The 16,410-nt window shown below is 40.7% G+C and overlaps 1 protein-coding gene across 1 annotated transcript in view; it reads right to left on the bottom strand.

The window, feature by feature from the left end:
* Positions 1-16,410, bottom strand: part of LOC117804702 (anoctamin-4-like) — a 71,400-nt gene that overhangs the window by 28,023 nt on the left and 26,967 nt on the right. The window contains 4 exon segments of the mRNA XM_034673023.1: positions 644-744; positions 3,170-3,319; positions 3,474-3,625; positions 4,363-4,560. Of these exon segments, the coding sequence (XP_034528914.1) occupies positions 644-744; positions 3,170-3,319; positions 3,474-3,625; positions 4,363-4,560 (601 nt within the window).

The raw sequence follows: 16,410 nt of genomic DNA, 5'->3' as shown, positions 1-16,410 counted from the left end.
ATGCGTCTTGTCGTGCCAAAAAGCCGACAAAAGACGAGGGGTGGACCGTGCTTTTTCAGTGGTAGCTCCTAAACTGTGGAATGAGCTGCCCCACCCAAGTCAAAATGGCCCCACCCTGGATACTTTTAAATCATGTCTTAAAACTCCTTTTACTCATTGGCTTGTAATACAGCATGAGAGTTTGTGTTGATCTCTGTTTGTCTTTTACTGTATTTTAAATTCTACTATTATTTATTTCTACTGTTTGCATTTGTTGTGCAGTACTTTGGTAACCTTGTTGTTTTTAAAATGTGCTATATAAATAAAATGGATTGGATTGGATTGGATTGAAAGTCCTCTGTAACTTGTAGCTCTATAGAGGGACTTCTTTATGGATGTTGGTGCTTGTATGGTGCATGGACATTCAGGCTTAAAGATTCACATTCCTCCCGGTTTTCACTAATGCTGCCGATTCCGATTTGGTGTCATTAGCATCCAAAGATGCGCAGCATCTCACCAACAAAGGCAAAGAGGAATGAAGACTGACAGCTTGATCATTTGAATGTGAACACTGCAGGATTCAAACACTGTTTAAGGAGGAAATTACATTTAAACTATGTTTTTTTACAACACAAAACACTTAATGATTATTTTCATGACTCACCTAAAAGGCATGCGGATGTTCATTAGCTCTGCGTAGCGACAAAGAACATCCCACGGTGCGTGAAGCTTCAGAAAAATCACATCACTGTTTGTGACTGAGGCCTGTCAAGAAACCAAGTGTGCACACGCACACACGCACAAACACACACACACACACACACACACACACACACACACACACACACACACACACACACACACACACACACACAAACACAAACACAAACACAAACACAAACACACTCATTTCATTACGTTAAAGCTCCTGCAAGAAACTTTCTGTTTGTGTTGATTTTGGCGCCCCCCTGTAGATACAGCTTATTTTCACGTTTCGGACTTTGTCAGCATTTTCTAACCAAAAATTCTCTGGCTGCCTCTTTTAACAGTCAAACATTCACTCACTGTGAATATTTTCTGTGGTATTCCTGTATTTCTCAATTGATAAAACACATTTCTTTACATCCACCATGCTTTTCTTAACACTATAAGCACAAAACCCAATTTTCAAACTACATTCACCAAACCTCTGACTCTTCCTGCAAAACCAAACAATGTTGTCAGATCAAACCCGAGTCAATCAAAATTAAAACAATACTGAGCAGTCATTACACACAAAAACTGAAAACACAATGCTCAGGACATGGAGCTGTAGGAATAATGTTTATTCTTCACAGTAGGATAAATTAATTTAGAAATAAATAAATAATTTTAGCTCCTGTATCCAGTAAAAATAAAGTGACAACAAATATAAATGAGAAGCACATTACAGTTTAATCCACAAAATCAAACTGAAGTGTTTACAGTATCTACAATCATTCAGCCACAGCATCAGGTCTACCTGCTGGGTCAGGCCACAGGACTTAATCCACATCACAGACCACATTCTCCCTGGTCTCCTCTTCCTCCTTGACCACCTCTTCCACGCACTCTTCCTCTGCCTCTCAGATCATTTCTGTCCATTGTTCAACCTTCAACAACCAGTGCTCTCTGAACTGGTTTGTATTGGTTTCCTCACATCATTAGCCACAAGTGTGATCAGTTTTGAGTGGTTGTGTTTAATCTGTGACACCTGTACTTCAAATGTGTTTAACTTTTGCCACCTGTGCTTACCATTATGCAACACAAGTACATCACATTGCAACATGTGTTTTAGTGAGTGAGAAGGTGTTTGAAGTTGTGTCTAACAGGTGAAAAGTGCTTCTGGGTTTGCCAAAAGAGTGACTGATTCAATACAAGGGTTCAGACACTAAGAATTTGGTTCAGACAATAGGGTTTAGTGTTTTAGCAACTGAGAAATACTGTTAAAGGCAGTTCAGGTCTGACACCTAGCCCCTCTCAGTCATTTCAAGCATTAAAAATTACAACACAGAATAAGTCGGTGTTAATGCTGAAGGTCTTGTTTGGCTGTTTTGGTTCATAAGAAAGCTTCAAGTTCAATTTCAGTCTGTTTCATAGCCAGCTGAAAACTAGTCACAGTAGCTTTAATACAAAAAGGATAACATAGATAAAATACAGAAGACTAAGTGCAAACAAATCATCAACATAAAATAGATCTAAATCATAAGTTAGTGTGCTGTCACGGCTGTTATAGATCTTATGTAAGTCGGCTACATCAACATATGCATTTAATAACATTCATTAGTAGGTGTTGTGCAGGTTCCTGCTCTGTTCCTCACCTGTTTTGTTCGACAGAGTAGGAGTGGATCTAAAGGTACGTGAGTCACAAGCTCACAGAAAACAGACTAAAAATAACAAAATGACTTCATGCAACAAACAGACCCATGTGGGCTGCTGAAGGAGACATAAGTATTGTCTTCCCCTGCATGATCTACATAATGATGACCTTGATGCCTCTGCATCGTCAGATGGTGCAGACAGAAACACACAAACATACGCACACACACATACTCCCATCATAAAATCTACATTTACTCTCTTTGAAGTGGCACATTTGCTATAGGAGAAGCAGCAGGGAGAAAATTGCCCTCAGCAAATGTGTTTTGGCTCTGTTAGAGACCGCTACCAACAGACATCATAACAGCACTCGGCTGTCAGACCGTATACAACCAGAGACAAAGGTTAAGAGCATTTGAAAATTCTGCAGACTCGTCATTGAGATTACATGCATACTACGACTGAGTGCTTCTTCACACAAATGAGTATTGATGTATCTGGTGTTGCACACTGTGAATGCAGCTGCAGGTTTGCCAAAGTAATGACAGTTAAGCTTATCATCCGTCTGTACAGAAACCAACAAAGCTCCCTGTTTATGTGCAATTAGAGGATTAGACAACACTGGTACTCATTGCTTCCAAATAGCCGACTGGTTACTCAGCAGCCCGAACAAAGTCACACTAAAAAACTGCAAAGCAACAATAATCTTGTGAAAACAGCATTTAAACAAGCAAACAATGAGCAAGATTCCAATAAATGGTTGTATCGTTGATCATAAATGCTTAAAATGTATGTTTAAGTAAAGTAATAACATCATCAAAATAATGAAATAAAAGTATGTGCAAATGTGTACCTCCTTCTCCATGTGTAAGCCCTCTGCACGGATGTTTCGCTCAAACACCTCCCTCTTCTCTGACAGGGAGCTGGACTTCCTGTAAACCAGGATATAGTCGATACGTCTCTTTCCATCAGTGAAGCAAAGGCCACTCAACTTACTCCTCGCCTGATAACAAACAAATAATCAGGTAAGAACAGTAACTGGCTGTGAGACAAAAAGTCTACCAGCTTGTTTTATATATTCTATATATAATATATATATTATATTATATATATTCTATATTATATTCAAGTCTGGAGGGATTAGCTCTACCACTGACCTCTGGAAGGCCAGATTCAGACTTTGTGTTTTCGTCGAGGATGCTGCTGTGAGTTCCCGGGTTCAGCAGGGTGGAGTCGTCATCGTCTCTAGATGGGCTGCTCGTGCCCTCTGACCTCACTCTCTCAAGCAGCACATTAACATCCTTTACAGCTGAAAGGGGAGCAGGCAGAGTACATTACTACAATATGTGACAGTGATTGTTACATGGTCATTAGTCTGCTGAATGTGCACATCCCAAAGACAAGAAACAACATCAGCATCTATTGAAAACCATCCTTCTGATGCTTCTGTGAATAAGAGCCAAACATTCAGTCACAGTGAAGCTCTATGTCAGTCAACCTCTTAGAGACACATCCTTCTGTAGCCAGTTAAAGCTTCACTCAGTTTAACAGCTAGTCATCTAGTTTGGGTGATGTAGTACTCAAGTCCTGGACACAGACTCCAGTCCGACTCAAGTCCTGATATTTGGGACCTGTAACTGGACTTGGACTCAAGGACTGATGACTTGTACTTGGAGCATTGACTGCAGTAGGACTCAGAACATGGAAAGGAGGAAGGACTTGGATTTATAAAGACTGTCAGTCTTATTGTCAGGGTTTTTTTTATATGGCCAGAATAGTTTATTCAGTCAGGAGCAGGCGCTGGCACGTGGTCACCTGTATGTGAGTTCATGTACCGTCTTGTTCTGCAACAGCTCCTGCCGTAACACCTCAAGAGGAGCAATGATTCATCAGTTTCACTATCACAGATTTTACCGCAATGCAAACATAAGCAATACACATGTAAAAGAGACGTTTTATAGTGGCATGCATAAAGTGTGCATTAGATTTGAACAAAATGATGTGTGGTGTACTAAAGTTTCAAGGCCTATCAGTGTTTCTTCTCACCGAGGGGAGGCACATCGTCTTGAGTGCTGGAGTCCGGAGCTTCAGCTGAGGAGTCCTCCATGGTGTCTTCCTCCCTCTCACAGGAGGAGAAGGCCAGGGGTCTGTCCGCTGCCTGGTAGCCTGAGGGCTGCAGCGGGACTCTGCGTCGGTAGGGGGTCTGCGGTGGGGGCTCAAACCCATGTAGAGATAAACTCACACCTGTCACAAACACACAGACACATTAGATTTACTTTGTGATTCTATGACTTGATGCTAGGCGATTAAACGATAAAGATAATTAATGTGATATTATTTTTCTCAGTATAAATATAAAAAATGTACGATAAAACATTTAAACCTGTAATTACAAACCCCAACCACTGGAAAGGGAGGGGGTGCTACTGTGTCTTAAACGTGTTCCCACCCAACATTAAACAGAAGAAGAAGTCTGAAAGAAGACTAAACTTGATTAGTTAAGATATTTTGGCTATTTACTACACTACTACATCCCAGATACAAGCTAACAAGCTGACTGGTTTCTTCAGCTTTCACTCAGGAAAAAAATTCTGCCTTTAAAGTTATATGAAAAAGTGATTTGATATCTATCGTGAAAATGATCGATATAGACTTGATATGAAAAATGTTATTGTGATAACATCTTTTTCAATATCACCCAGCACCACTTGAAGCCTCTCAAAGCAAAGTGAAATTTCTGTGGAAGTGTTTTTGATCTGAAGCTCCCTGACAGACTCTAAACACCAACACTACACCAACACTGAGCTCTGAACACCACCAACATCAGCCACTAGTCAAGTATTGATGAAGACGTTACCCTGGATCAGCCAGGCTATTAATTAAGCAATTAATTTCACTTTACAGCACAAGAGCATGAGGCCCAGGAGTAAAAACAACTTTCACAATCACACACACTCACACACTACAGACTAGGGATGTCAACAATTAATCGAGTATTGGTTAATTGATTGTTAAGAACTTACTCAAACACAAATTTTTTTGTTTCGGTTTTCTATCAGGTGGAACAAACATCATGTGGTCTCATATTTGGTTCGGTTATCAGGGAGGAGTTTTGAGATTAAAGCATGTTTCGATGTGAAAGGTGTCCATGAGCTCTTTTTTTAACCGCCGCCGGACTGATTATGACCCAATTGCGCTCCCGGCTGACACCTGACCACGTTCACATGTTTATTTTTCTCAATAAGAACGAGTAGACAGAAAACTGGACACTGTGAGTCTGAAATATGATCCTGTTCAGTTCCCTTGTTGAAGTCTGAGCCTTGACTTTTATGACTTTATGTCGCGGAGATTCTGAGCCTGCTCCACACGTTGATATTCAGTGTGTTTAACATTTTGAACACCTCAATATGATCCATAGCTGTTTAATACTGTCAGTTATACACATTGTGTCATGAAGAAAAATTTGATTCAGCGGAACAAATGCATTTGGCATTGTTTTTGACATGGAAAACTTTAATGATTTTCTTAATGATTAATCAATAATTGATTGTTAAGATTTCTAAAGATTGATCACGGAAAATACTTAAATTTACATCCCTTCTACAGACCTGTGGTATTACTTGGTTGATTTATATCACTTTTCAAACAGGACCTTATACTAGGACTATACTTTCAAATGTCTGGTCTTTGTCCTTCTTAAAGTTCTTTTAAGTTCAATTGTCTATGTTCTATAAAGACTAGTCGAAAGCCAGATATTGAGACTATTTAAAATGGCGTTACTTCAATGTCAAGCCACTTGGGGATGTCACAACTGGCTGTAGAAAAGGTTGGCATTTTTATATACCTTGGGAAATTATCTGGTAAAATGCTTCACCCTAAAATGTAGGAGTCACCTTTGTACAGATCAAAGATAAAGTCAATTCAGACCATCACTGACTCCAGGGATTGGAGAACCCAAAAGTAAATCATAAAATTGTCTCCTACAAAAGACAAAATTTCATGACACAAGACGGGAGAAGAAAGGAGCAGGAAAACAGAGAGAGACAGATGTTGAGAGAAAGAAAGCAAAAACTAAAGAAACTGCTCTGTGACTTTATCTCCTTTAAAGGATTAACCTTGAAAAGATACAGCCTTGCTCTGGAACACACAGGCTGATTGGGTCCATTTGTCAACCAAATTGAGGTCTTTGGAGGGAACAAATTATTCAAAAGCTTAGCAAAACAGCTTAAATCAACTGGATGTAAGTAGGTCTGTATCTTTTACTTTCTGTTCTCTGGGGAACGAGGAGACTTTAGTGGAGGTGGGCGGCTGTCTGCGAGCTTTACGTGCTGAGTTTTTGTTTGTGACAGGAGAGATGACTCAGCTTAATTTTCTGCTGAGCCGTAGTACCGGGAACAGAGATAGAGGAAGGGGAAGTGTCTCGGCTCTTAATCAGCCGTTGATGCTTCGGAACATTGGAGCCTATGGATGCAGCAAGAGAGAGGTGATAGATTTCAAACTGGTGAAGAGCCCTCACTCAGAGTGGCAGTAAATATTTCTCTACTATAGGTTTCAGTTATCTTATCTTTCCAGTGGAGAGGAAGATAAGCTAAGACAGAGATCACGCACTACAAAAACTCAACACTAAGCATTTGTGTCTAATTTGAAGTCAAACAGTCTTCTTAGATTGAATATATGCCACATTCACCTGACAAGTCCAGATAAATAACTTATTTCAGGATATTACACAACAAAAAGAAGACCCAAACAACTTGTAATGAGTTCAAAAAAATCTGGCATTAGGGTAAGAGAAATGTACTTTTTCAAGTCAGAATAATATAACATAGAGTACGGTCTAGACCTGCTCTGTTTGTAGAGAGTCTTGACATAACATTTGTTGTGATTTGGTGCTATATACATAAAGATTGATTGATTGATTGATTGATTGATTGATTGATTGATTGATTGATTGATTGATTGATTGATTGATTGATTGATTGATTGATTGATTGATTGATTTATTGATTTATTGATTGATTGATTGATATTGGCCATTAATTCAGATCCAGCTGTTAAATTACACGTTTCACCATACAACCCTTTTTTCTGCCTTCATGCTACAATGTTAGATGCAATTATCCAAAGCTACATTCATCTGAGTGCAAGTACAACAGAAGAAAGGATGTAGACAGGAGGGAACCCATGAAAAACATTAGCACCATGTTAAAATGTCCACATAGTACAAATGACAGTTTTGGTCTGAAGATATTAAATTAAAAAGTCATGCATACATTTGCAATTACTCGGGTTGTGGTGAGTTCACAGACAGGTGTACATGTTGATAAGGTTGAAGACCCACCTGCTCGACCTCGACAGAATAAGTTGAGTCAGCCGATGGGCAGACTGGTTTGGGTACTATGTTATTCAAACAGAAGTTTATTCAGAGTTTTACTGAACAAATATTACAAATACTTTATAACTGCTGAGATCAACAGCTTTACCTCCTTATTACAAACCCTCACTATAGTCATTTCCAAAGTGCACAAACTCCAATCTCATTAGCAGGAGAGAAGTGCTATAAATATTGCCTCTCCAAGGACTGACACACTTCACATTAGCCTCCATGAAGCTGCTGCATTGAGACAGTCAAAAGCCAGTCAAACAATATATCTATCAAACTTTAACAGCCCTCTGGTAGATCTGTAACCCAAGCCACAGCTCAGTTACATGGTCCTGAGGGTCTGCTATCACACAAATTGAAGTGTAACATGCCGATCCCTTCAGAACTCAGTTACAGGTCACACACAGTGTTAGTTGTTTGACTTGACATAATAATTTCCTCCAATTTCCTGTACTTCTTAAAACACTTGAACAAAATTTAAATGAAACACAGTGCTAGAAATTCAGGAAAATCCACAAAAACCAGACTAAATGAAAGTCTTTGAAGTTGTTGGCGCAATCTTCATCATTGTTGTCTTCTAAGTGACTTCAGAGAAAGAATAACTCCATACACCTGCACATTCAACAGGCACGGAGCCAGGTTTGCATGCATTTATCAACCTGATGGACATAACTCAGATGTAAATGCATCTTAGACCGACTTTGGTTCAGTGTTTATGTCATTGACCGAAATTATGACGATATGCTCGTCTGTGACCTTTTTATCCATGACGGAGACGATAGGAAGATTAAATTAAAAAAAACACTACTTATCTGTGTGCAATGAAGTGTTAGAGTCCAGTCACCCAACCTCGAGTCCGAGTCGAGTCTCAAGTGATCAAGTCTGCGTTGAGTGCCAGTCATTAGGGTAAAATCCAAGTCTCAGTTGAGTCATCATTACTTGAGTCTGAGTCGAGTCCTCATTGTAAACATTAATTACTACGAGTAGAGCTGCTTTTGATCCCAGAACATTGACTGGCTGAATCTGAACTTTTGGATGTGCAGAAAACACGTTACATTTTGAAGTTTCTGAAGTTTAAATAAATTATCAATGAGGTAACTGCGCTGTGTGTCATTTATAAATGCACACCATGCCTCTCTTAATGAGGAGACCCATTCATCAGTTCTGCTGCAGGGAGATCACAATAAACTCAGTCTACCTGATATTAATCAGACTTTAATCAATTAAACACCTTGGACGAGTGGTTGAGTCACTTAAGTTGCTAATGTTACTGTTAGCTTGCAAAAGTAATCAATGTAATCAACTGTCCAATTAGGCTAACTTTAGCATCCCACTGACTTCCGGGTGCATACTGAACAGATATCTGTTTGAGCTTGTCCTGGTCTTCCTCCTTAAATTTTTTTACATCTCGCACACATTGCACTGCTTTCCTGCAAAATCTTTGAAAGCAGAATGTAGAAAGTAGAACCTCCTCAAGCTGGAGCTTTGGCTGATCAAGGTGGCACATGAACATGCTGAAGGTAAACACACATATCAGCCCTTTAATGAAATTGAATAAATTAAGGCCTCTTAATACAAAAACCTATGAAAACATTTAAAAAGTATCTACTGTGGAAGTCCAAAGGAAGGAGATGAGATGAGGCAGGCTTGAGTGAGGTCAGTCTTTACTCTGGACTTCCAACATACAAATACATGGCCCCACTTCCAACTGCTCAACAGGAAACACATGAGCAGGCTTAAGGCGATCCACCGAAACCCCCTCTGAATGTCCGTCAACTTGAACCAGCGCAGAAGCTTGTTCTTGAGAGCCTCATACTTGCCATTCGCTGGTGGGTTACCAGGCGGTTAATAGAGGAATCCAAGGATGCGACCACATGGTAATATTTAGTATCATCTACCATGATCCGCAGAGGTGAAACTGCTCCTCGATGTGCTGAGACCACGGATCAGGGTCATGCTGCCAGAAAACTGGGATCATGTCGCCGCCTAAACCGCAGGTGAAAAGGAAGGAACCGGAACGGCTGCGGAACTACCCGGTTGTGCTCTGGCAACGGCATTCCCAGCATACATGTTATCACGTCAGGGTCACCAATGTGGAAGTCGAAAGGAACGAGATGAGACGAGGCAGGCTTGGTGAGGTATAAATAAGCCAGAGTCATCCTTTTCATATTCTCAGTCTGAATGCTGTCAATGCTAGAGTCCAGGTCCAAGTCCAAGTCATCAGTGTCTAGGCCAAATTATATAATTAAAGTAAAGAATCCAGAAATTCCACAAGAACAGGTGTAAAGAGTGAAATGTTGCCTTGCAGATTGACACAAACTGGTAAAACCTTGGCTCCACTTTCTGAAGGACTAAATTCATTCGTTTAGGGAGGGAAAGGTTTAACTAACATTAAAGACTAAATCTAAAAAAGCTGCCAATGTCAACACAGCTATGGTGTTCAGAAATTCATGAGAATATCTGGCTGCTTTGGTGGGCAGAACTAGAAAATACAAATCACTATTCAGATATAAATTATAGAGTTCCATTTAGCTTAAGTCTACTTGTAGTTTATTTGTTCTTTCTCTCAAGCTGATCCTTTATATCACTGTCAGAAGGATTTTCCTTTCATGTAAGATATCAAATATCGAGTAGTATTTAGAGCGAGTAGCTAATAAAGATGAACACATGCAGAAGTAAGTAGGTTATGCTTGTTATTTCAATGTGTCAGCTGCATATGTAATGAGCTTTTCAGATCTTCTGCTTCTTATATTCAGGCTGCAGCAGCTTTCTCTATTTCATATTCTGTTTCTCAGTTAAAAAACAAACGTAGAAAACTAGTCTCTGATATAAATTTGATAAAATACTTTATAATAATATAAATCTCAGGCTTCTTTGTTTAAAAGACACTCTAACATAACATTACATACAACAGAGCGAGTACAGATCACACACTTGTTTATCGATCGTAGATGTTGGTAAAAAATGTAAATGTGTAAATGGTCTATCTGCCCAGCTTTAGCAGAACTGCTTGTGTGTAGGAAACACTGCTGTGAGTGTCAGCATGTGAAGTGACTATGAGACAAATGGGATTACATTTTCAAACATTTTGTAGGAGATATGTGTTCAAAAGTATGACTTACAATGTAATCAATAGAGATATTGATTACATCAAATAGTTATGAAACACGATATCTGATGAAATTCTATGATCAGGCTGATGATGTCACCATTCTTGTATGCCCGTCATCACTAAGAGAGCTTTAAACAACAAACAGTAATTCGTCTTTTGTGGACCAATCATAGCTTTTGAAAGAATGTGTCATACCTTGCAAAAGCATCCACTATGCTGAGGTCAAAGTTGCTCTGAGAGTTTTCCTAAATCATCTCTCTGCTAGGACCAAGCAGCAACCTCTGGTCTCAAAATATGAAGCCTGTGCGGAAGTGTTTTAAACTGCAATTCATCGAGCATCCGCTTGAGGCTGGCTGCAGAAACACCGGAAACCACATAACCCATTCAAAGAAGACGATCTTTACAGCAGAAATAAACATGTTTACAGCCTGGTTCAAAAAACGGCTTCGGTCTATGTCGTTAATTCCTCTATCGGCACACACTGTATGGGGGGTGAATTTTTTTCTAACGCGACGGTTCAGAAGATATTCAGATTACAAGTTTTTGCCCAAATAAGGACATGACTGACTTGACTGACATGAACACATAGCTGTTGGCTAGGAGGCTCAAACCCCGCCTCTTTACCTCACACTAAGTTTGGTTGAGTTCAGCATTTCCAATATGGCTGCCGCCGCCGACTGGCTTCAAAACAGCGCTCAGGAACAGATGAGTGATGTCACGGATACTACGTCTATTATTTATACAGGCTCTGTGAAATGTTTGTGAATGCGTGTGCTGTAATCCACAGGACTAGTTGTTCAGGACACATTAACTGCAAGCTATTTGTTTCTTTACAATGCATGGCTTGTTTGTTTTTCAGTATGCTATTATTTAGTTTAAAAATGTAAAGCTACAATGAGGAACTTTTATTTGGTATCCATCTTGGTGTCCTCTTTGGGCAAAGGGATACCTCATAAAAGCAGCAACCTCTGGTGTAGAAAATTAAAGACCTTAAGAAGTGCAAAAAAGTGTAGTTTCTCAAGTGTCCACTTGAGGCTGGCTGCAGAAGCCAATGAATCCCCTCTACAGCCATTACATCCATGTTGAACTCTATCCTCATTTTACTTTGCTACATGAGCAAGTAGCATTTTCTGAGTCACTCTGAACTATGAAGCATACAGTGAATCTTTGACAATGGAACATGTAAGGAGATGTTGATCACACCGTCTGACGCTGACCTCATTGCAGCTGCAGACAGCAACTCCAGAGTCAAACTGATCACACGTCATGTCAAATCAATCCGCGGAAAAGAGTTCAGACACATTTAGCTTCTGCTTGTTGACACCATAGACCGTAAGGTGAGGTAAAACCGTTAGCTTCCGTTAGCATCTTATTGATAAACAATGTGGCTAAACCGTTAGCTTCCGTTATCATACTAAATCGGCAGGCTACGGATGTTTACATATTGGATCCTGTCCATCAATATGATGAAGGAGTGGAGCAGGTGAGAGAAACTTTAGGTTAGCGATCTCTACAAAGAAACTTAAACCATGAGCGGTGGTGATGATAGCAGCAGGGTTCAAAGTTGTGACATTAGTTTCTTTTTAAAGGTGTGTGAACCACAGAGCTCAGAGAAGAAGGAGAGCTGAATGAGGACAGTTTCATGTTAAATCCACCGCAACAGGCAGAGAAGAATCCATCACCATGGAACGATGACTGACGAGGAATCACTGGGACTATTTTTAAAACTGCATAAATCACTTTAAATCAATAAAATCTTGTTTTAATCAATGTTTTTTGAAAACATATTTGTAGTTCAAGTTAGCAGTCGGGTAACAGGCGAGATAATGTATGGTTAGCAGGTTGTTATGAGAAAAAGAAAGAGTATTGTCTCACCCTGTCAGGATTCTTTTTCCCATGACAACCTGCTAACCATATCCCTTACTTAATCAAATGTTCTGTGATGAGAGATTAGTGTCGGCTTTTGCAAATTTGCAGCCTTTAAGTCTTTGCATTGACTTGTACGGTGCAGAAATTCACTGTGCTTTTGTTCTGAATACACCCTGAGATGTATAAGATGACGTAGAACTACTGCAACATCAGAGCAGCAACTAGTTGATAGTAAGTTTCTATGGCAATCCTGATTCCATCATAAAAACAGGAACAACTTTGTTTACCATGTTCATGCAAAGATCCGGCTCATTGTCTTTTGCTCTTTAAAAATATCTCATCTGGCAAAAACACTCAATAGTAGCATGGTTCACTGCATGACACGGTGAAAGAGAAGAGGAACGGGAGATGGGGTGTGTGGATGTTTTGCAAAGGGAATCAGGTGTCAGTCACGTGTGGGGAGCAATTGTTCTTAGCATCTGGATACACCCATCAAGACCTAGAGTGGATGGAGGGGTGCATGTTTTTCCTGAAGGCAAATAGAGGAGATTTTACACCTGCCGACCTGACACTTGTTCATAAAGGGCACACACACATTTGCACACACACTCCACACTGTGGCATGACCCATTTCTGTGTCTTACTGATGTATCGTGGATGGAGGATGAAGAAATGAAGAAGTAGTGTGTGTGGGAAAATGACAATCAGGAGGAAAGGGGCAGCTGTGGAGTTTGTGTGAAGGTCAAATGCTTGCATGGTCACTGTGTGAGAGAGATGAAGCGTAAAGAGGAGTGTGAATAGGACACACAATAAAAACACATGAGAGAGCACTGCACCAAAAAAAAAAAAAACATCCACTCAGTTGAGAACAAGCTGGCTTTGCTTCAAGACAACTTGCCAACACTCACCGTGCGAAGGTGGAGCGAGGAAGAGAGGCTGCTTCACCCCTCACTGGAAAAGAGAAAGGTGTGGGGAAGGGGGGAGGCTTCCAAGCAGCCGCAGCAGACGCAAAAACAGCCAGGATAATTCCCCCCATACGCACACACATGAACACACATACACACACGCACAGCGGTCACCCCAGCCTGAAAATAACCTTACTGAGAAAAACAAACAAACACGACCTCCCATGAGGGAAAGCAGCATCCCCTCTTTTACTCCTCATCGCTGCATTTGTGGTCAAAAACACAGCTACATATGCACACACACACACACACACACACACACACACAAAAACACACACTCACACAGACGTATCAGTCATAACAAGGATGCTACGACCGAGCTGCAGGAAGAAGCTCACACAAGCTGTCAAAGATCTTCTCTAGTGGAAAAAAACACACAAGCATGAGCAGGATGTTTACACTGAGGAGACCAGCAAGGCAGAGAGAGAGAGAGAGAGAGAGAGAGAGAGAGAGGAGGTGCAAGCCGCTCATCGACATTCTTAATCAGCCTTCCCCTGGCAGCCAATCAGAGGTCAGGCTGCTCTGACAGCAGCCAATCAGAAAATAGGGGCTGGCTGTATCAGAGATGTTGTAGCCCAAAACAATGGCAGTTGGCACTGATGGCAGTGTCAGCTTGATCCTCTGATGGAGACTGAAGGGCACAAACACGCACACACACACACACACACACACACACACACACACACACACACACACACACACACACACACACACACACTGCAGCACACTGCAGCACACACACAGATTAACAAGCAGATATTAAAGGAAAGGTTCACATTTTTCCATCCAAAAGAAAATTTATTTCATGTTCATATGTTGGTGAATACTATCTTGCCTCAGTCATTGTTCCTGCTGCCTGTACTGACCCTGAAGAGTGCGTTTACCTCCTTTGGTTGCACAATATGTCAGTTTGCTACATTTTCTATCAACAAAGGAAATATTTATTCTTCCAATGGGGATAGTGCTTTTATTTACATATTAATGATCCTTCACATTTCGACAGTAGGTGGCGGTATGCAATCCAACTTAAAGCACAGAGTAGAAGAAAAACAACCGCAGCCACCACAACAGTCAAAATGATGTCAGGTTTTTCCAGATGAGGATAACAACACTGCAACTTGCAAAACATGAGCCACAATTATTCTGACAGGAATAAAAAGTCTGCATGTTTTAAAAGGAACCCCGACTGTGGGGACTAATAGGCATAACTCGCTTTAATGTTTGTCTCATACTAGAATGCTTTGTTAAATAGACATAAAGAATTGTTATTTCTTTAAAGAGCGAAATTTATAACACATATTCTAACCTACGGGCGCAGCCATTGTTTTACTAGCACAATGCATGCTGGGTTGATGACGTGTAATGGTTGCGTCTTGCCTCTGGTTTTCACCGTGTTTACTCGCTGGCTTTCAGGAGCGTGAAAACCATAATAATGCCACACTGTGCTGCGTTTGGGTGTAATTTCCAGTCGAAGGGAAACAAGGGGACAGGTGTAAGTCTACACAGCTTTCAAAGAGAAGAAAGGAGTGGGAAATTGCTTGTGGACGTACACAACTTCCGAAGGACCCGCGGCTATGTTCTCGCCACTTCACTCCAGATGCATTTGATGCATTTAGCCGACCCACGCTGGTGGAAGAGCTCACAGGTGCTGCTAGTTATAAACGGAGACTGAAGCCAAATGCTGTGTCATCAGTTTTCGTTCATAAACAGACAAAACGCCCACGGGGAAAGAGTGAAGTCCGCTCGAGGAAATGCTATAGGCAGGAGACGCTGGATGTGCTCCTGCGGGGATGTCAACAACCCGCACCTGCAGGTGTAGCCTCTGATGGGGAACCTTCGGGCACGATCACGATCACGATCACGACCACGAAGGAAGCTGACGACGAGTCCCCCGATCAGTCAACACAGCAGTCCGTAAGTGTACAGTGTTCTCCAAATAAGAGTGATGTCGCAACTCAGACAGAAAAACACACATCTGATGCAGCGGTACAGTGGCCAGCTGATGCGCACCAACTTATTACTCAAGACCACGTTTCTGCTGCTAATTGTGAAAATGAGCTGAAAAAACAGTTTCAGGAGGACAGTCAGCCTCTGGATCTTTTCCTCTCAGGTGATGACTTTTTCAGCGAGGGCAGTCAGCCACTGTACAGACAGTCTGATCCGAAATATAACATAAGTTCATCAGAGCCTTCACAGAGCACCCAGGAATCACATGCTTTAGCTGACATGAAGAAAACAGTCTGTTGCAACCAAATGACGTCACTACCCAAACATCATTGCGACGCAAAGAACAATGGCGGCCTACGAGCTAAAACATTTTTTCCAGTTTTATACAAACTAAGATATTTTGAGAGATTTTATTATCGTTTTTATATAGCTGATACAAACATTGATCATATAGGAAAATACGTTTTGGTAGCCGGGGTTCCTTTTAACATATAAGAGATTAGCTCTTTTTGTAAAGCATCTGGATATAACATTTGTTGTAAAATGGCGCTGTGTAAAGATTGATCGAACATCGATCATTAACACAGCAAATCTTATATGTCCCCTCAAAGTCATGGTCGTAAGAAGGAGAAATTAAAGATATTTGAGGCAGAAGTAGCTGCAACTACCGTTTGTACACAAAAAAGGGGAGAGCTGTGGAGCTGATTCAACTGGCATTTAGTTTATCAGACAACCCAAAGCTGAATCAATCAATGACAAGATCACAAAATCAAATTGGAACTAGAATTTTCAATGAATTAGGAAGTGATGGGATGGCATCC

Source organism: Notolabrus celidotus, chromosome 21, assembly GCF_009762535.1.
Source record: "Notolabrus celidotus isolate fNotCel1 chromosome 21, fNotCel1.pri, whole genome shotgun sequence".
Lineage (NCBI taxonomy): Eukaryota > Metazoa > Chordata > Actinopteri > Labriformes > Labridae > Notolabrus > Notolabrus celidotus.
The sequence above is the reverse complement of the archived record's forward strand: the minus strand, read 5'-3'. Positions and strand labels throughout refer to the sequence as shown.